This window comes from Plecotus auritus (assembly GCF_963455305.1).
Source record: "Plecotus auritus genome assembly, chromosome: 7".
Taxonomy (NCBI): domain Eukaryota; kingdom Metazoa; phylum Chordata; class Mammalia; order Chiroptera; family Vespertilionidae; genus Plecotus; species Plecotus auritus.
In genome coordinates, this window is record NC_137774.1 from 15,336,636 (window position 1) to 15,358,786 (window position 22,151).

General features: G+C 35.1%; 1 protein-coding gene across 13 annotated transcripts in view; it reads left to right on the forward strand.

Moving 5' to 3' along the window:
* GPATCH8 (G-patch domain containing 8) overlaps positions 1-22,151 on the forward strand; it is a 76,976-nt gene that overhangs the window by 24,327 nt on the left and 30,498 nt on the right. Inside the window, exons 2-6 of one of the 13 annotated variants that reach the window (XM_080682068.1) lie at positions 1,707-1,781; positions 2,773-2,807; positions 10,603-10,675; positions 20,798-20,863; positions 22,061-22,105. Coding sequence is in view for 1 of the 13 variants with exons in the window: in XM_080682064.1 (XP_080538190.1) it covers positions 1,707-1,781; positions 10,603-10,675 (148 nt within the window). In the remaining 12 variants the exon portion in view is untranslated. Of the gene's footprint in view, positions 1-1,706; positions 1,794-2,772; positions 2,822-7,932; positions 7,951-10,602; positions 10,676-20,797; positions 20,864-22,060; positions 22,106-22,151 lie in introns of all 13 variants that reach the window. The other 12 variants (XM_080682066.1, XM_080682069.1, XM_080682074.1 and 9 more) reach the window with 12 other exon arrangements.

Here is a 22,151-nt window from a genome sequence, read left to right on the forward strand (position 1 = left end):
ATTTCTTACACCCTCTGAATTCTACATCTGAAAATGGAAATAATGAATGATCTACCTACCTTGTTTGGTCATTGTGGGCATTAATTGAGATGAAGCCTGTGAAGGACACAGTGCCTGATGATACCTATTAACAGGTACTCAAAAGATAGCTTTACAAATGTACTGTTCAGCAAGATCATAGGAATAAATTGTTAAAGTTGAGTTTCTCTCTTAACTTCTTTTCTAAACAAATCTCTGTTGTAGACTGAATTAGTGAAAATACCAGGAGGGTATTTTTACTTTTTAATTTGTAAAAGGTGTTGGTTTGATTGAAATGATCATTTGATTAAAATTTTTGAATCCAGATGGTTCATTGTCTTTATTATTTTTCCCATCAGAATTGATCAGTTTTTTTAAGTTAAAATTTATTACAGTTGAAGTTACATTGTGAATGATTGGTAGCTGCCTTTTAAATATATATGTATAGCTAACTTTTCAGTGCCAAAAGAGTGACTCTAGTGTCATTTATTGAGAAGACTGGCAAAAAGTGAGCTTAGTTTGTGGCCTGTTATGTTTGATATATAAGATAATGGGGGAACACCTTAATCAATAAAGAAATTTAAAAAAAAAGATTTTGAAAAAATGTTTTAGTTCCAGAACTTTTTCTTCACTACCATACATTTTAGCACCTAATTATTCTCTAACGTTTAGCCATTATGTTGAATTTTGGAGGTTGGAAAAGGTAAACAAGACTCAGTTCTTGTCCTAAAAGACTTCACAGTCTGATGAGAGAAATACGTAAGCATATATTTATGATACAATGTGGCAAATTATTTTACAGGTTAAAGTATTTATTCAACTAAAAGTTAGCCTTGAAAAAGCAAAGTATCTTTTTGTTAGGTTAATATTCATATTGTCATACCATTCCACACTGAATTAATTTAGGCTAGACTGAAGTGTAGTCTTTTGACTTTGGTCAATTCAGGACTCACAGATCCTAATGCCCTTTACTTTGTAACAAGAAGGGAACCAGAAAATTGATATTCTGATTTAAAGCCAAATTACTAGTTCTTCCTTTCTGATGAGAGAGAACCTCAAGCTGTCTGAACCTATCTTCATCTTCAATTCAGCTGTTTTGGTTTATTCTAGTTGCAATGATAACTTGCCTGATTATGGTCAAATACGGCATTATACAGGCTTGTTTATCTCTTGGCAAATCATTTGAGGAATAGCTGCATTTGAGATACTTTATCAAGAGATTGTGTTTTTTAATCCCTTGAATCTTGGGAGTTTAGTTTGGTGGTTGAAAATGGAATGTTTTAACAGTTTCAGTAAAAAGCAATGTTATCAACATTAAGCAGTATTATAATATCGGTTTTATTTGCATTCTATTACTATGATATATTTTCTTTAGTACAAGATTGTTTATGAAAAGTAAAACATAATATGGCCCTTTGTTTTTAAGATTCTGTAATCTTCCTAATATGGTCAGTCTAAGAAAGCCGATATCCCAGGGGTTGGTTAGTAGTGTTTTAGTTAACAATTTCAATGCTTACCATTGGAAGAAGAGTTCATATTACTATACTCCTAATAAATTGTTAAATGTTTTAAAAGTCTGAATTTGTGCCACAGTTTTGATTGTCTACTACAAAAGAATGAAAAGTTAAAAATAACCCCTCATTTGATTGCTTTTGGAAAAATAACTAGTCCTTTTTTTTTCTTTTCAGGGTAATCACTTTGATCAGTATGAAGAAGGACATTTGGAAATTGAACAAGCATCACTTGACAAGCCTATTGAATCGGTAAGATGATCAGTGCTTAATTTTGGGTCAAAGCTAGTTAGTTAGGTAGTGTTCGTGTGACACTTGATGTGAATGAAGTTAAACTTATTAATAATTTATAGTACAGTCTAGAGTTGTTTTCTTGCATGTCTGACAGTAATCAAAGAGAATTTGGGATATAATTTAATATGTTGGGTTATCAGTCTGAAATCTATAAGTAATTTATAATTTTGATGAAAAAATATCATTTGGCCCATACTGATATTCTGTTAAAGATAGCAAGTTAAAAGTTTAGTGTTTTGATAAATTGAATAAAGGAGTAAAATGTATTTTGATCCTTTAAAAACTTCACCTTTCCTGGGCAACGCAATCATATAATGTTCTGTTAGGAATAGTTAAAGACTTAACACATTTATTTACCAGACAGACTCTTGTAAAACATTGTAAATTTGGTTTCTGTAGCTTAAGAGATGTCTGGTTTTTGTCAAAAGTTGATTATTCCTATCTCTTTACACAGTTTAGTTTTGGAGATTGGTAACAAAGCAATACAACAAGGAGATTTCTCTTTTTGACTCTTAAATTTTTTAAAACCTTGATTTTTGAACATTATTTCCATTTTGAGAAGCCCTTTATTTTCAAAATACACAGTCCATTGTTAAAATGTCTAAACTTGTCATTATTTAATATTTCTGCTTAAGTATACATATTTAATAAGGGTTCGGTGAGTTCAGCTTGAATGAAAAATAATCAAAGAGGGAATCTTAATAACAACAGTCAAGACATCCCCTCTCTCCCTTTAAAAAACACTAGCTTTTTCACCTCCTTCAGGAAAAGGAGGCAATTTAGAGAGCGCAGATATTGTAACTTTAGCTTTTATTTTCACTACTATAACATAGTAAAGGATCAACATATATTTATGTTCCTAAATTAGGTTGGTGTTGTGTGTTTGTGTGTGTTTAGATGTTTACAGAAATTTACACAACTTGGGGTGTTCGACATTTTTCTTCCACAGCAGTTGGCCCATATTAGCTAAGCAGCCATGATCTGGTTTGTATTGCACGGTCTGCCTTTTTTTAATTTCTTCTCTAGGGTTTCTTTCTCCCCCACTTCCCCTTATTTCTGTTCTTCTGGTCCAGTGAACACTGCATATAGTACCTTCTGTCTTAACGTGCTGGCATGATGCTAGACTTAGGCATGGCAGTAAATGATGACGCATGTGATAATGCTGCAGAGGGAGAATTCACATCTGATGTTGTACTAAAAGCCCAGTCTTGTGTTTTGACTTAGGATAAAATGCCAAGCCCATTTTGCTCAGTTTAAATAATCCCTGAAGTTTTTGCCTTGTTCTGTATCAGTTTTCTATTTTAATTTAAATGTTTCTTTGGGTCAAAGTTTAAGAACAGAGAACTGTCAGAAGCAGGCCCAAGTACCATATTCTACATGGTTGATTAATATAATTCTGTGGGTACTCTGACTTAATAGTAGCAGGACATTTAGACTAAATTTGCAGCCTAGTATTTATTATCACTTTACTCAACAAAGATTTTTTAAAAGCAATAAATTAAATGATATATGACATTTGTAAAGCCTTCTTTTAGGGCTAATTTTAAGGGTTTTGGGACATTCATTCCTTTGGCATGTGAGACTAATGATCTTTTTCCTCTCACACTGTCCAGGATTTTTTCTAGCACATGTCATAGGGATAACACTATCAGAAGACAGTCTGACTGAATAATCATTGTTGAGTAATGTCAGTGAGTAGCAGTGGAATTAATATATGCCTTATTTATTAAATAATAGTGTCTTCTCCACTTAAAATAGTAAATGATATAGCACTCAGACTGGATATTTAATTTTTTAATAAATAGGTGTATGATCAGAGATATATATTAATAAATTATACTTCTAATATAAATTTACTCCCAAAATACATAAATATATAAATATATGCATTATTTGTGCCGTGGTATTTAGATAGGAGGAAGAGGCGCTTCATAGCCTACATTATGCTAGATAAAGGCGGGACACATAAGATAGGGGAATTTTATTTCTGCTCTCAAATCATTTGGAGATAAATTTTAAGTTCTTAAAGACACTCAAAATGATTGGCATTAAGTGTGGTGTGTCTCCCCTCACTCCCCAACAAAGAAGTGCCCTCTAACCTAAGGAATCCCCACCAAGTACGTATATATTAGTTTTATGACTGGCTGAGTATATTGAGTTGTCTTATTCTTAGGGGGGAAATGGTTGCTTTTAACACACAGAAAGAGTATCTATCTGCTGAATTAAAATCTTTCTCTGCAGCAATATCTATTGAGAGGTGCTGACTGTTTTGCTACAGCATGCAACTCAAAAGTGGCTGGAAATATGCAGCTTTGGGAGTCTACAGATCATTGCAGGAGCTAAAGGTCTAGTCATTTTTTTTTATTTAACAAAGGTAATCTGCAGCAGCTGGTAACCATGGAAGTCTGCACAGGTTTGTGCCAAGAATATGCCTGTTTGAAGGGTTATTGTGAGTATAGGATTAAAGCTTTTTTTGTTTTGTAATAGGGTAAATTTGTTGCAAACCAGCAAGATGGGAAATGAAACACAAAGATGCAATAATGCATTATGCTTTCAGTAAACTTGTGAAGCTTAGATTTGTCAATGAAATGATACAGGAATTTTCATTTCAATCAGGAAATGTTGAAAACACTTTAAAATCTAACATTGGTAAAGTATTTCATAATCTTTATTATAAAGTTATATTTCAACCAACTAAATATTTTTGAATAAAATTTCTAGTCAAGAATAAAATACCGTTCTAAGAAAATTATGAAAGAACCACTAGACAACTTGATTATACTAGTATGAATTAGAGAGAAGGTGGAAAGTATTAACATTTTACCCTTATTACAAAAACTTCTTAAAGCTTGAATTTTAAGTTATTGCTTAATGAAAGTTTTAGGTCCCAGCCATAATAATAATGACCGTCACATACTTAAAGATAAAATATTTAGAAAACAAATAAAACTTAATCTAAAACCATAGATAGCCCAGTCTAGGATTTTACCATAGTTCCAAGAATTTATCGGTGTGATTTAGGATATATGGTCCTTTATGACCTTTACCATAGAAAGACGATGACAGATCAGAAGGGAGACTGATAATAAGCTATTCATAAGGCAAAATGCCTGCATCATAGACTTAAGATACGTTGTCATTGTTGCAGTTGGAAGTAAAACTACCCATCAACCGTTAGTTGGTTTTTTTTCTACCTGACTGATTAAAATCCTATCTTTATAGTTGTCAGGTTGACCAAGCAAGATTTAAAAATTAATGTAAGTTTTTAAACTTCAGTTGCTGATGTTCATTTTGCTCACTAGGGTTTTAGAAGTCTATGTATAATTGGTTTTGTCCTGTTAAATATCTGTTTAGATCTGTGGACTCCACTAGTTCCAAACTGTAACTCTGTAAGACTGCTGATTTGACATTTAGCAGTGACCATATGTGGACTGCACTATAAATAATGTGCTTCTTGGAGCTGAATGGTGTAGCATTACTATATGGCTTTTCTCTCCAGTCTTCATTGTGTCATCTGTAGTGAGCTATAGATTTTTTGTTTTGGGAATTTTTACAACTTGTTTGCATGGGTTCACCTAGTAGCATTTGGTTTTTGCTTATAGAGTCTTTAATACACAATCAGCAAAGCTTACAATCCACTCAAGAAACTTAACCATTTTTGTCACTGTTTAATATAGACTAAATGTTATAAATTGAATGTGGCTGTCAACTAAAAGAAAATTCAATGTGAAATTAATATTCATCCAGTCATTGGCATAATTATATAATTTCTCTTGAAACATGATTTAATATTCTATTTCTTGCTATAAAAATTTTGAATGAGCCCCATACAAAAAAGTAAATTTTTATGTGTTTTGGCAAACTCCTATTATACAGATTGGTGGTCACTATTGCCAAAATAATTATTGTTACTTTGAGTGGTATATAGCTTTATGAAGCAGAGCAGTTTCCTGGGAAAATTTTCTACCTGATAGTTAATAAACAGAAATGTTGAGGAATGACTGAAACAATTAATAATGGGTGTTTTGTTTGTTTATTTGTTGTATTTTCAGCATATTGGTAGTTGTTTATAATACATTTTTCTTTCAAAGATCTTATTTAAAAATTATATCCTCACACATATATTGGAGGGGAACAAAGGATGAAAATGTAGCGTTTTAATTATACATTTACGTTTGTGTGTCCCTCCTTCCCCCTCCCCCCCTTTTTTTATATGGTCTCAGAGAGGGAGAGAGAGAGATAGAAACATCAGTGATGTGAGAGAATTATTGATTGGCTGCGTCCTGCACGCCCCCCACTGGGGATCAAGCCCACAACCTGGGCATGTGCCCTGACTGGGAATCGAACTGTGACCTACTGGTTCATAGGTTGACATTCAACCACTGAGCCACACAGGTTGGGCAATTATATACATTTAAGTTTTGAACTAGAAAAAAAAGTTATAAAAGCTAACTAAGGTAAAAATAGTTTGGGTTTTCAGCTCAGCTTCAGACCTTTTAACTAGAATTAAGAAGAACTGTTCATGCCTAATCAAAGAAAATGCCACCCTGCCACCATTTGGGAGTCTTGTGCATACAGAGTAACTAATAGGTTATGGAAAACCAGCTTTTTGTCTACCACCCTTGAACAAAATTCAGTTGCTTTATTAATTATTTTTAAATTAGTATTTCCCTGTAGTTCTTCCATGTGCATTGAAATTAGGCTGTCATGCCCCCTTGTTAGTCATAAGCCAGCTGTGTTAAAAAATGAAAAAATTTCCATTTATTTTTCGTTCTATGAGATTATAATTAAATTCCCAATTATATATTCTTTAAAAAATATATTTTTAAGATTTTTAAAATTTATTTTTAGAGCGAAAGAAAGGGTGAGGTAGAGAGAGAGGGAAACATGGTATATGAGAGCAAAATATCGACTGGCTACCTCTGCATTCCCCCTACTGGGGATTGAGCCTGCAATCCTGACATGTGCCCTGACTGGGAATGGAACCAGCAAACTTTTGGTGCCTAAGGTGACAACCAACCAAACTGAGCCACGTCAGCCAGGGCCACATTATATATTTTATTTAAAAATAAAAAACTGAAAGATACTTAGTCACTGTTAGTGACTGAAATAGTAATTGTTACTATTTTAGAAGTTAAATTTAGTGCTCATTGCTTTTGTTATGTCTAGATTACCTGTTTGGGCTATAAATAACATCCATGAGAATAATTGGCAAAATCACAGCCTTAAACAGAGAAAGTAGATTAATTATTTTCACAGGCTGGTGATTGAATCCCTTGTTCTTCTACAGTGAAAGTTCCATGAACATTTTTATCATTTCAGATGTAGATAAGTCTGCTTTGTTCTACTTTGTATAAGGCTTCTTGGTGTGCCTTCCTGTGTTACCCATCATCCTAAACCTATTGATTTTTTGACCAAAGTGTTTATAAAACTTTTTTTCTTTTTCTTTTTTCTTTTTTTGGTAGAAAAAGAGACCATACTGAATACTGGCCCTTTCTGCAGTCATAGAGCTTCCTATTTTCCTCCAAAAGCAGGTAGTCTGAAATGATAGGAAGGGTCCAGATTTTCACTATTAGTCATTCACTAAATTTAGGAGGTTGGTGGACCTAAGAGGTTCTTGGATATATGTCTGTTGTTTCTGTTGCCTTTGTTATAATCACAAGGACATAAAATAGCATATTAATAATTTTAATATAGTTCCTGACATTTCATTCCCTAGTCATACTTAGGAAAGTAGATTTAATTAAAGAAAAGTTTTCACTTAAAGTTTTAGAAGAGAATGGCCACTACCATTTTGTATCAGTAGCTTTTTTGAGAAGGTGACAGCCATCTTGAGTGGTTTTGTAAAAGTGGTGCTAATGTGTATAACCCTAAATTTTTCTTTTTTCTCCCTTTAACATTTGCTTTTCCTTTCACTGTTGTCAGTCACAACACGCTGCTCTTGAACCTCTCAGCTGGTCTTGACTCGTGAATTTACTTATGCTTTCACTCTTTAGTATATACATTAATTGCAAGCAGTGAATTGAAAACAAGACAAAAAAAAAAAAAACGACCATTAGTGAATGGACAGTTTCTTACTTTGTGTTACATTTAACTGTTCTTTTGACAGCCCAGTTTTTAAAGCCAGGTTCGTATGGAAATGCTTTCACTCCACTTGCACTGCTTTTGGAAATAGCATACTGCTTCATCTGTCTGTTTATTTTAGTGCATTCATAATATAACACAGTCAGCATAATGTCTCATCTCCACTTAGCCAAAGATTGAGTTTTTTTAAATAAAAAAAAGGGGGCAGCAATTTTTGTCAGCATGGTTTAATACCCTAAATCTCTGTGCCAAGTACAATTCTAACTTTAGCCTGTTAAAAGATTAAACAATAATTTAATCAACTACTTAATCTTAGAGTCATTCTGCTTTCTTTGTCCTTTCTGTAGTTATTTAGTTGTAGGAGTTAGGATATAAAATAAAGATTTTATGTACAGGTAAGTTTATTTTCATAATCGTGTAATAAAGGTCTCTAACTTTTCATGTTTTGCTAACACTGCTTGTACTAAGACTTTTAATTGTTACTTATTTTCTTTACAATGAGATTATTTATAAATACTTAAGCACTCAGTACTTGTTAAGTGGATGCTTTTCCTGACATTTCATTTGTGAGGAGAGAAGGGAAGAAGAGGCAGCAGTGTTAGATTAAATGTTTGTGATGTTTAATAACATGGAAGTTATCACCTTGGATAACACATAACAATAGCATTTTCTAATTCTTTCAGTTCCTAGCAAAAAAATTTCTAGTGACCTTTTGTGTACCATAATAATTGAGTGTGAATGTGTGTGTGTGTTTTAAAGCAGTAGTATCCTTTGTTTTAGAAACAAGTTTTTCATTGCTTTTTAAAATATATATATTTTTATTGATTTCAGAGAGGAAGTGAGAGGGAGAGAAAGAAACATCAACGATGAGAGAGATTCATTGATCAGCTGCCTCCTGTATGCCCCACTCTGGGGATTGAGCCCACAACTTGGGCATGTGCCCCAACTGGGAATAGAACCATGACTTCCTTGTTCATAGGTCGATGCTAAACCACTGAGCCATGCCAGCCAGGCTCATTATCTTTTGCTTCATTTTTGTTTTTATAAAAGTCTCCTGATCTCTCTCTCTCTCTCTCTCTCTCTCTTTTTTAGATTTTTTAATTGATTTTTTAGAGAGAGAGAAACATCGATATGATAGCAAAACATCAATCAGCTGCCTCCTACTGGGGATTGAGCCCGGTATGTGCCCTGACTTGGGACTGGAACCAGCAACTTTCAGTGCATGGGATGATGTCCAACCAACTGAGCTGCACAGGCCAGGGCTCTCCTGATCTCTTTTCCCCCATCAGTGAAGTAATCAGCTGCTCAGCCCAGTTTCCAGTTAGTATGCTGTCATAAACTTGTAGAAGGAAATTGTCCTTTAAAAAAAACAAACATTGGGGAGCCTTAACCTTCCTCTTCTAACTTTCTGTCAGAGAAGGTAACCATACAATAATTTTTTCTTTCCTCTATAACTCCAAAGAGCATTTTATCATTGATATGGAGCTAAAGATAAAAAGCAGTTTCATATGAGATGTTTGATTTGTATATAGAGATTTATGGTTTTGTTAGCTTTATAAATTGATGTCAGGAAATAATGAGATTATTTTTAAATGGTGATACCAGATTAGTACTATAAATTAATTTTAGTAGATATAGAACACATTTAAAATAACTTTTAAGTGTCTTCCTCTGGATAAGCAGCATCATTTTATCTGACACAGTTAATGGTTATTTTAGCTTTGTCTCTATACTGGACAGTATTTGTAAAAAGCAAAGAATTGGACAAAGGTATGCAGAGGTTTCTAAGATCTTGACTCCTTACACAAAAGCTGACATTTAATTGTTGTTTCTGGTGTCTTTTCATACAATTTATATTGAAATACCTTTTCTGGTGTGCTTTTAGGAAGATGAGACATTATGTATATTGGTTTTTCTCCCCCCTACATGCACTAATGGTTCTTTACTGTTAACTTATTGCTAGGCCTGTTTCATTCTAACATTTTAGCATTTTTGTTAGATTACATGTTGAAATGCATCACTCAGTCTGTGCTTGAGCTCATTTTATTTTTCTGTTTAATCAATTTAATTTCTTGTTTTACTAACCTCACTGTTTTTTCGGTTTAATATTGGCTGCATGCTAGTTAAATATTTACATTTTATATATAAATATAAAAACCAATCAAGTCTAGCCTGGATTTTGCTCTGATTGTGTTTTCATTTCTAGTGGTGGGGCAGTCTTACACTTACAACTTACTTTGTACCATGAAAGCCTGACACACAAACAAAATAACTAAACACAACATAGATTTTCTTTAAAAAAAATCTTAAAGTGGTGCTGTCTAGGTGGTGGATATGATTGTATAAGTACCTTGATTTTATGCTTTTTTAATGTTAGTTTTAAACTTCATAAATGTATTCTTCCCTCTTTACCCCTTCCCGTTTTTCTCCTTTTTAAAACGTTATGTACAAAAGTTGCCCAGCACACCATCAGAAAGGACCTTACCCCCTATATTATTTTCATATGAAATACCAGCCAGCATTTCTTTTTACATTAATGTCCCTTTATTGGGCACATTTACCCCCTATTATTAGCACCTTTTTGCATGCATATATGTAGACTTATCTCTTGCTCATCACCTGTTTAAATGTCACTAGGAAGGGAAGAATATATTATTGGAATATTTTTGGTTTGTCTTTCTGTTCTGTCTGTCAGGATAATATTGGACATCGCTTACTCCAGAAACATGGGTGGAAGCTGGGCCAGGGATTGGGAAAATCTCTTCAGGGTAAGTTTTTTAAATATACAAAAAGAAAGAAAACAGTGCTTCTGATGCAGATCTTGTGCCTGAATATATTTGTTGTCCTTTTTAAAAAACTTTGTTTCTCCCCCATCTCCCTACTCCCCCCCCTAGAATAGTCTTTTTTTCCTATAACTGTATTTTAAGTCACTATTAAGCTAATAATTTATAAGAGTAAGCTGCTATGTCGTGAATACTTTCTTGTCAAAAATATTGTGTATGGCTCCACCTGTTTTTAAGGTTTTTTTTTGGTGGAAGTAGTCAGTGAATGGAATAAAAGGAATACATAGCAGCAGGGTATTTGTGTCGTTTAGTGATGTTGTATTGTGGCTTCAATATTTTAAAGAGAACCATTCAATAGCAGGTTTTAATTTTTGCGCTACCCTGCCCCTCCCCCCTTCTCCCCGTAGCTGGTTATTGCCTTGGCTCTTTTTTCTCTGCAGTCATACTCTGTGTATAGTAGAGAGAAAATTAACCCATTTTATATGAAACATAAATGGAAATAGAGGTTTCTTATGGTTCTCTGAGCAGAGAGGCCATTTCTCAGGTTCCAATCAGACTGTAGAAAATGTATGGCTTAAAGTTTCCATTGCATTTATTTTTTATTTTAACTATACTAATCATTTGGATAAAAACGAAATACTTAATGTTTCTACTTCCGAGTTTTTGCTAGTTGGAAACCAGCCAACTTCATTCATCTTTTTTTGCTCTCTGACATTCAAGAGTTATTGCTTATTCTTTGTTTTTGTTTTATTGTTTATTCTTTGCACATGTGAACACTACTTCAGAAATGATGGGGAATCGTACTTCTACATCTGGTCATGAAGGATCTCATTGTAGAAAGGGATATTTGGGGAGAGGTGTGCTACTGTTGACAAATTATTTGCATTTTGGAAATGGATTTCCGTAATTTGAATGGGAAGTCTTAATCAACTCGTGTGTGTGTGTGTGTGTGTGTGTGTGTGTGTGTGTGTGTGTGTGTGTGTGTGTAAAGGACTCAGAGGAATGATGACTAGGGAAGAAGACTTCATAGTGAAGTCTTAAGGAGGGAGGATAATAGCTATTACCAAATATAAGATGATTATATTTGGCAAAGAGTAGATATGGCTGGCGGGATCAGAGAATGCCCATGGGACAGTGGATTTTATACTTTATTTTTTTAGCATAAGAATCTCCAAAATTTTTTTAAATGTTGAACCTTAATATATAAAGGGGAGGAGGAGGAGAAACTACAGTTGTTTTGGTTGAAGTAAAGATCTAGGTTGCCAGGACTAGTTTGGAAACCATAACTAGAGGACAGTAATGGGAAATTTGTTCGAATAGGCACAAATCTAGTACTTGTTGAGTGTTTACTATGTGCTAAGCACTTAACAGATATCTCATTTAATTCTTACAACAAGTCTGTGAGATAATTACTGTTGTTCCCATTTTGCAGAACAAGAAACAGGTTTAGAGAAGTTTAGTAAGTTGCCAAAGAATAAGCAATCATTTGACCCAGTGACCCTACTTCTAGGAATATATCCTAAGAAACTAGAAACACCAATTAGAAAGGACATATGCATTCCTATGGTCATAGCAGCACAATTCACCATAGCTAAAATTTGGAAACAGCCTAAGTGCCCATAAGCAGATGAGTGGATTAAAAAACTGTGGTACATCTACACAATGGAATACTACGCTGCAATAAAAAAAGGAGTTCTTACCATTTGCAACAGCATGGATGGAACTGGAGAGCGTTATGCTAAGTGAAATAAGCCAGTCAGAGAAAGATAAATATCACATGATCTCACTCATTTATGGAATATAATGAACAACATAAACTGATGAACAAAAACAGATCCAGAGACAGAGAAGTATTGATCAGACCGTCAAACCTTAGAGCAGTGGTTCTCAACCTTTCTAATGCCGAGACCCTTTAATACAGTTCCTCATGTTGTGGTGACCCCCAACCATAAAATTATTTTCGTTGCTGCTTCATAACTGTAATTTTGCTACTGTTATGAATCATAATGTAAATATCTGTGTTTTCCGATGGTCTTAGGTTCTACAGCAGCGGTTCTCAACCTGTGGGTCGCAACCCATAGGTTGAGAACCGCTAGCAGGGTTGCCTAAGACCATCAGAAAACACAGATGTTTACATTACGATTCATAACAGTAGCAAAATTACAGTTATGAAGTAGCAACGAAAACAATTTTATGGTTGGGGTCACCACAACATGAGGAACTGTATTAAAGGGTCTCGGCATTAGAAAGGTTGAGAACCACTGCCTTAGGGGGAAGGGAAGGGGGTTAAGGGGGAGAGATCAACCAAAGGACTTGTATACATGCATATAAGCCTAACCAATGGACACAGACAACATGGGGATGATGGCATGAGTGGGGGTGGGGTGGGGGAATAATGGGGTGATAAGGACACATATATAACACCTTAATCAATAAAGAAATAAAAAAATTAAATTTAAAAAAAGGAATAAGCAATCAGTAAATGACAGTATCAGAATTCAAATTTTGGTCTTTCTGACTCCATAACCCACACTGTTAACTAGTACACTGAATGTGGAAGCCTTTAAGGCCTCTACAATTTGGAGCTTTATTTTGTAAACCAAGGGCAATTTTTTAAAAATATATATATATATTTTTTTAATATATCTTATTGATTTTTTTACAGAGAGGAAGGGAGAGGAATAGAGAGTTAGAAACATCGATGAGAAAGAAACATCAATCAGCTGCCTCCTGCACACCTCCTACTGGGGATGTGCCCGCAACCAAGGTACATGCCCTTGACCGGAATTGAACCTGGGACCTTTCAGTCTGCAGGCTGACACTCTATCCCAGCCATGGGCAAACTACGGCCCGCGGGCCGGATTCGGCCCGTTCGGCTGTTCTATCCGGCCCGCGGAGCCGAAAGAGCGGAGGGTTCTCTTGCTCTCCCCTCCGCTCCTTTACTTTGAATTTATATTAGTTCACACAAACACTCCATCCATGCTTTTGTTCCGGCCCTCCGGTCCAGTTTAAGAACCCATTGTGGCCCTCGAGTCAAAAAGTTTGCCCACCCCTGCTCTATACTATAATTAACATGCTCTAATGGATATAAATTCTGTCTCCTAGAAAGATGTGATGGTGGTGAGAAATGCAGGTACTACAGAACTGAAATATACAGTAGTTAATTCTGGCCCAAAACATTGGAGATAGCTTTGAATATGATATTTTTACCTTAGGGCACTTGAAGCAGTCATTTATATTCTTCATGATTAATATAAATTTGTATATATTCATTAGAAACTTGAGGCTAGATTGAGCAGTAAGAACCTTGCCTCATTTTTAGGGATAGTTGGTAATTGGTCTCTAGGGAAAAAGAAAATACTTTCATTTCATCGCTTACTTTTTTCTTATACTTTACTAGAGGCTCGGTGCGCAAAATTTGTGCATGGTTAAGGTCCCTAGGGCTGGCCAGCCATCAGGGCTGATCTGTAGGGCGACTGGCAGGGCAATCGGGGGACCCCCGCTTGCACCCACCTTGGCTGTCCTGGGGCCTGAGGGCTGGGGGCAGCTCCTGTGTTGAGTGTCTGCCCCCTGGTGGCCAGTGCACAACATAGTGACCGGTTGTTCCGTCGGTTGGTCGATTTGCATATTAGGCTTTTATTATATAGGATATTTCTTTCTTGTGGCATTTTTATGCTCTACCTTGTATAATTTATGTTTTATGTATCTCTTAACCTTCACTAGACTATAAACTCCTAAGTGCTAATAATTGTTACGCATTTACATGTATCTGTTGTTGCTTTTCATGTTTTTTATTCTGCATACACTTCTCGAATCCTTAGAATGTTCCAGATCCGTACTAATTCTTAGAGTTCAAGGATTAATATATAGCCTCTGCCCTCCAGAGGCTCATGTCTAATAGGGAGACAAATGTATCAAATAAATGGAATGCAGTATAATTGTGAAGTTAAAGGTATAGTGGGGGCTGCAGAGCAGATTGAACATGTGAAATTTCAATTTATTTCTTGAATGATTTAACAAGTGAAAAAATCTCAGAATGTGAGAACAAGGAAGCAAGCAACTACATCACAACTTTGTTAGTAGATACATGGAATCTCCTCATTCTTCCATATAGAAGCACTGATGTTTTAAAGTAGGATCAAATGTAAACATCAAAAGAATTCAAAGTAAAAAGTGTGTTTTATAAGAAATTTATTAAAGAAAAAGACAAAGTATTTTCATTAGAATGGCTACCAAAATACGAAAAACAAGTTATATATTTAGAAAAGAAGACAGGGCGTGAAGCAGGACATTTCATTCTACAAAACCTTTGCCTTTTTTTTTTTTTTTTTTTTTTAATGTATATTTTATTGATTTCTTACAGAGAGGAAAGGGAGAGGATAGATAGTTAGAAACATCGATGAGAGAGAAACATCGATCAGCTGCCTCCTGCACACCTCCCACTGGGGATGTGCCTGCAACCCAGGTACATGCCCTTGATCGGAATCGAACCCGGGACCCTTCAGTCCACAGGCCGACGCTCTATCCACTGAGCCAAACTAGTCAGGGCTGCTTTTTGAATTATACAAATTCTATACAGTAGTGACACAAATGAGATGTTTAATGTGTATATTTCAAATTAATATTTATTAGTAAGCATTAGCCTATTTTGGGGGGGATAGAAATAGAAATAACTTCTTGATAGAATTTGCTCCTTTGGTTTGCATAGTTTTAAGTGTTGGGTTGAATTGAATGGAGATGATTGCTCATAAGAAAGTCTGAAGACTGGATTTGATCTTTCTCTGCTATTTGAAACATCTTTTTCCCATACAGAGATGCCTGGGAGCATTGTTGATGTTACTCTGTTAGTTCAGGCACACAGGAATTAAAATTTGGAGGCATTTCTTAGGGGCTAGCTAATCTGTTTGAATCCCAGAATTTTTCATTGTAAGCACCAAAGACTTTAAAGTACAGCTAGAACCTGGAGAAAGACAGAAGTGATAGAAAGTTATTATTAATATTTTAAGAATACTTTAGAATTTTGGTTCTCTTTAAACGTTGAGCTCTTTGAAAAGAGGAATTAGGTTTTATTCATCATTTACCTCCATCTCCATGGTAACAGGTATAGAATAAACACGCAATAACTCATAAATCCATTATTCATTTAAATACAAGAGAGCCCTGACCTGTGTGGCTCGGTTGGTTGGAGCATGGTCCTGTACACAGAAAGGTCATGGGTTCAATTTCCAGTCAGGGCGAGTACAGGAGGCAACCAATAGATGTTTCTCACATCAGTGTCTCTCTCTCTCTTTCCTTCCCCACCCTTCCCTCCACTGCCGCCACCCCTCCCTCCTCTAAAATCAATAAAAAGTAATAATTATAAAATACAACAGAATTTTTCTTTTTAGTTGTGGTTAAAAAAAAAGTAAAATTACCATCTTAACCATATGTTTTTATTTTTTTAAAGACTAGTTTATTGATTTTTAGAGAGGGAGGAAGGGAGAGGGAGAGAGAGAACATCAATTGGCTACCTTCTGCACATTCCCCACCAGGGGGAATCAGGGATCGAGCCCACAACCCAGTCATGTACCCTTGACCTAGGAATGGAATCGGCAACCTCCTGGTGCATGGATGATGTCCAACTAACTGAGCCACATGGGCCAGGGCCATCTTAACCATTTTTTAAAAATATATTTTTATTGATTTTAGAGAGGAAGGGAGAGGGAGAGAGAGATACATCAATGATGAAAGAGAATCACTGATGGGCTGCCTCCTGCACATCCCCTCCTGGGGATCGAGCTGGCAACCCCGGGCATGTGCCCTTGACCGGAATCGAACCTGGGACCCTTCAGTCCACAGGCTGATGCTCTATCCACTGAGCCAAACCAGCTAGGGCCATCTTAACCATTTTTAAATTCACATTGTTGTGCAAAGCCCATCTGTTTTGAATGGCTAGTACAGTGTCTTCACCCTTCAAGATGAATGGTACCCTTATTCTGTTGCAACAATAAGGGCTGATTTTAATTGTCTTATAAATGGCTCTTTATTTTTTTTAGTGTCATATTCTACAGTGTACAGACATTGTGCTGGTTTCTCTTACATAATTCTTTCTGTAATAACCACATGATTTGACCTAGAATATAGCCACATTTATGGCATATTGAGATAACTCATTACAGATTTTTTTTCATTGAACAAATCCTTTGCTATAACCACTGAAGAAAATCTTGTTGTCCTAGTGAAAATGATAATGCCACCTTAGTTTTGCACAGACTAGTCAATGCATAGAATTTCTAGACTCGTGACTTTTTAAGTTCTTTGTGTTTACTAGTTTACTGTTAACTTTCAGTTCTTTTTATTTGATTTTAGGGCTCTAACATCTTTAACATTTAAACTTGATATCTTCAGGATATTTTGGTAATGTTTAAAATTATTTTGACCCAGGCAGGGTTTTGGCAAAGAGTGTCAGTTCTTGGGACTACAGTGCAGATATCTTGTCACTAGATAGATTGGGGAATAGAGCATGCTGACTCAGGAATGTAATTACCTGTGGCAAGATAGAAAATTGTATTTTATAAAGTGGGTTTATTTTTTTACTTGAATTTCCCTTATTATTCAGCTTTTGTTCTTCCTTTTTGTTTATTAAAATATTTCAAAAGTTAAAAAAGTAAGAATGGGGTCTGGTATTATTTTATATCGCATCCTGTTTACAAGGTTCAATCAATAAGACAACCAACAAATATTTATTGAGCTAATAATATATTTTAGCTATATCAGCTATTACTATCATAAGCCATGGATAGAGTAGGTCAGACATCATTCTTGCCCTCAGGGTTACTTTGCTTTTTATTTTTATTCCTTTAATTTTAGAGAAAGGGGGAGAGACACAGACAGAAAGACATCTGTTTGTTGTTCCACCTATTAATGCATTCATTAGTTGATTCTTATATGTGCCCTGTCTGGAGGAAAAGTATATTTCCTTTAGGTGATTTTTATTAAACCCTCAACCTTGGCATATCAGGACAACACGCTAACCAACTGAGCTACCTGGCCAGGGCAAGTCTTGTGATTTTTCTTGTTGTTAATCCTCACCTGAGGATATTTTTTTCCATTGATATTTAGAGAGAGTGGGAGGAAGAGGTAGAGAGAGAGCAGAGAAGAGAGAGAGAGAAACATCAGTGTGAGAGAGAGACATCCATTGGTTGCCTCCTGTACTCACCTGCCCCGGGCTGGTATTGAACCTGCAACCCACCAGGTATGTGCCCTTGACCAGGAATCAAACCCAAGACCCTGCAGTGCTCGGGCCGATACTATAACTGTGGAGCCACACAGGCCGGGGCCAAGTCTTGTTTTTATTTATTTATTTATTTTAAATATATTTCATTGCTTTTTTACAGAGAGGAAGGGAGAGGGATAGAGAGCTAGAAACATCGATGAGAGAGAAACATCCATCAGCTGCCTCCCACTGGGGATATGCCCGCAACCAAGGTACATACCCTTGACCGGAATCGAACCTGGGACCTTTCAGTCCAGAGGCCGACGCTCTATCCACTGAGCCAAACCAGTTAGGGCCCAAGTCTTGTTTTTAATTACTGTACACCTTTGAAGATTTCTTGAGTCTAGAGACCATGTATAGATCACTGAACAGTTGTGAAAGTTTATCCTTGTATTATTATTTATTAATTATTGTATTATTTTCCATACTAACAACTGTAAAGCTACTTTTGCCCCACCATGTATTTATACCTGAATGAGTTTGAGACCCATTATGAACATGTTCATTCTCTTGAGTCAACAAATATTTTTTAATTAAATGCTCCTCTGTCCTAGATACTGTGTCATTTAGGATACAAACATAAGTAAAACGGAGGGCACAAAAGTGTTTCCCAACTTTTTTTTTTTTTTTTTTTTAAACTAAGGACCTAACATTGTTTTTCCCTCTCCCCTAAGTCATGTTTTGGATTATTTACTCGGAAAGTCTATTTATTAAATTGATTTTTCCATTTAAGAAAGAAATTGATCTTAGCATAATGGTTAGCATGAGACATCCTTCAGTGAGTTGATATAATTTTTCGCCAAAACAGTCTTACCTGGAGTAAAAGTATATTTCCTTTAGGTGGTTTTTATTTTTTTAATTGAAAGTGCTCCTGAATTCCCTTTATTACCTCTCCCAAGGTTTGATTATCTTTTGTCACCACTGGATGGAGATATCTTTCCTGGCTTAATTAACATTCTGATTCCATAATACTTTACTAAAGTCTTTTTGCCCCTTCTCTGTCCCTGTTCATTGACATATTAGATTATATGATTAAAATTGAGTTACCTTATCCTAGTAAGCAGCTCTGATACTTTGGAAAGATGAAAGGATGGAGATTCCTTTAGGTCATAGTTAAACTGTGTGCCCTTAGAAAGCATCTATATTTGCCCAGCAAGCGTGGCTCAGTGGTTGAGCATCAACCCATGAACCAGGAGCTCAGGGTTTGATTCTCGGACAGGACACATGCCTGGATTTTGGGCTCAATCCCCAGTAGGGAGCATGCAAGAGGCAGCCGATCGATGATTCTCATCATTGATATTTCTATCTCTATCTCCCTTTCCCTTCCTCTCTCTGAAATCAATAAAAAAGAAAAAAAAAAGAAAACATCTATATTTGAAAATCAAATTAATCTGGTTGTTGTATAGATCACCAAACAGGATATGGCAAGAATATAATTAGTTTTTTAGTACTGGAAAATTTGAATTCTGTTTTGAGTAAGAAGTCTTTATTTTTTCTGTCTCTTTTTCTTCCTTTTTTTTAAAAAGTAGGGAATAATTAATATGCCTGGTGTTTTCAGTTAATGTTTATTGAGAGGTAGCATATATTATGTTACAGTTGCTAAGAAAAATATCTCAGTGATGCTAAAAGTAATCATTGTTTTTATGCTATGAAGACTATCGGTTTCAGGAGAAGTTTGCAAAAGTGAATGAAGCTTTGTTTTGGAAATAGATGTACCATTTTTTACTCAGTGTTTCTCAAAATTGTATGTAATTACTATTTTAATAAATGAAATTATATTTAAATGCACTAACATATAGCTTACTATAGAGACCTATTTTGGATAGTTTTGCAAGTATTGCAGAGAATAGTCATCATCCTAGTTTTGTATTATTCTTGATTTTCACATATGTATTTAAGTCGCTTAAAGTAAGAAAAAAATAGATTTAAAGATGTTAGCTCAGGTTTATCAATTTAATGCTTTATTAGGATTAGTCTTTAAAAACAATTTTAGACATCTTTAAAGGACAATTTCAGACATTTTTAAGCCTTCGAATCGTATATGCATTGGCTCCACAAATGTTCTGTGTCTCGCCCCCACCCCTCATGCCAGAAGTTTAAAGTGGTAAGATTAAATATCTAATAAATATTTGTTGTTGAATGAATCTTACTAAGTGGAAAGGCAGTAGAGATAAATTACATTCTTAAATCTGTTGACTATCCAACCAGTTTTTAATCACTTTGGAAGCTTCTTCATTTCTAATTTATTTCTATAAGAAGCCATGTGCCTTCAGTATAGATAATTACCAGATTTTGGTTGTCCTTTAATATGTTTTTCCCAATTGTTCTACTCCTGGATTTATTTAAGAGTCATGTTTCTCAAAAGAAAAAAAAATAGTATTTCTCTACATCCCAGGTCTTTGGGGCCAATTTTGAAGATCGGTATATCTTTAACTTTTAAAATCAAAACTAATTCATGAGGGAATTGTTCTCCGAAACAGAGAGGCAATCAATGGATTTTTATTTTTGGCTTTACTCTGTAGTTATAAATCATAATGCCTTGATATTTTAGCAAGAGATGTGTATATGAACATTTAGCATTTTTGTCATTGTAGAAGTAAAACTGCCTTTTAAAATATAGAAAGTACAATTCTAGTTGGTCAATAAAACATCATTTACAGTTTTTTCTCTTCAAAAATTTTTTATTGAGATACAATATTATATTAGTTCTTAGGTGTACAATATAATTTGATATGTGTATATATATTTAAAGTTTTTAAAAATATGAGTATCAGTTTTTCCCTCATCACATGAATTCAGTATTGGCACATTCTAGATTTGATATGCTTTCTTTTTTTCTTTCCCTTCTCTAGTTGGCCAGATCAAAGTCATAGCATCTATAGATCTTTGGCTGAGGAAGACAATTTCTTTGTAGGAAAGTATTTAGTATTTTGATTGAAGTTCCCTTCTTTGGAGTGAAATAAGCAAAATGTTCTTAAAGATTTTAAGAAATATTTGCCCCCTTCAAAAGAAACCAAGAAATAGGGAACCTGGATAGAGAGTTCAATTTATTTTAAAAAGAAGTTGAATTTTCTAGAGAATATCATATTAGCAAACATTCTGTTGCTACCTACTTTTTGAAATTCATCACTAAGTTGTTATTCATGTGTTCCACCATGGTGTTCTTTAAGATAGGATTTATCATTGATCACAAATTGAATAAATTGAGGGGATTTTTTTTTTTTAATGCTATAACTTCTTCCTGTATGTCTGGAACCTCTTAATGGAAAGACATTACTACTTGGCCTGGGCAGTAATGTCACTTTCAGATTGTTTTTAAAGCCAACCTTTTTCTTTTCTTTGAGTCACCTCTGAGTGGACTAACTGAAATTTGAGAGCCCTTTTGATGCCACTTTCTCTGGAGTTCCTTGTCTCATTCAAAGCTTGACTTTGTTTTATGCAGAAAGATGTTGGCAGGCCTGGGAAGAAGACTTAATTAAAAGACAAAAAATTCTAAGGAAAACTAATTCAGGAGTTTTACTCATTCATAGCAGAACTCAAAATGCACATAGTTTTCCAGGCACTGAAGATCTAAGGTTATTTTCCAGACCTTTACTCATATCTATATCTAGATATCTAGGTATCTAGATATCTAGATATAGATATATATATTTTTAGGAAGGTCTTGATGACTCCCCTCCTACCCCTCAAATCCTCTTAGCGTTCTTTTAGTGAAGCAGATGACTTCATCACTGTCCAGCTGATCTCTTTGATATTATTTCTTTAAAGAAAAGACCCGCCTTGGGCCCTGAATACTGATTTAGCAAAATGAGTAGTTAAATGAGAAATTGGAAGCTAGAGCTAGTTCTCTCACTTTGAACGAACACCTTCTTGCACCCCCTGCATAATTAAAGAGGAGGTTGTTTATGTTCTCACGTAGCAGCACAAAAATCTCACACCCTGGTCCAGTATGAAAATAACTGCTGTAGCACAAAGTGCCCTTCCTCTGTCCCCAGCTGAAATTGGGGGAGGGACAAAGCCCAATTGTTACTTTACCCCATCCCATCTGCCTGCTAGAAGGCCTGTTTCCTACCCTAATTGGTTTCTGCCTAACAAATGGTGTTTCTTTTTTACAGCATTATGATCCTGGACTTGTTGTGGTGATGGTAAACTTAGCAGTGGTAATTTTTTATTTTCAGACTGAATACTCCTTTTGTCATCAGTGCA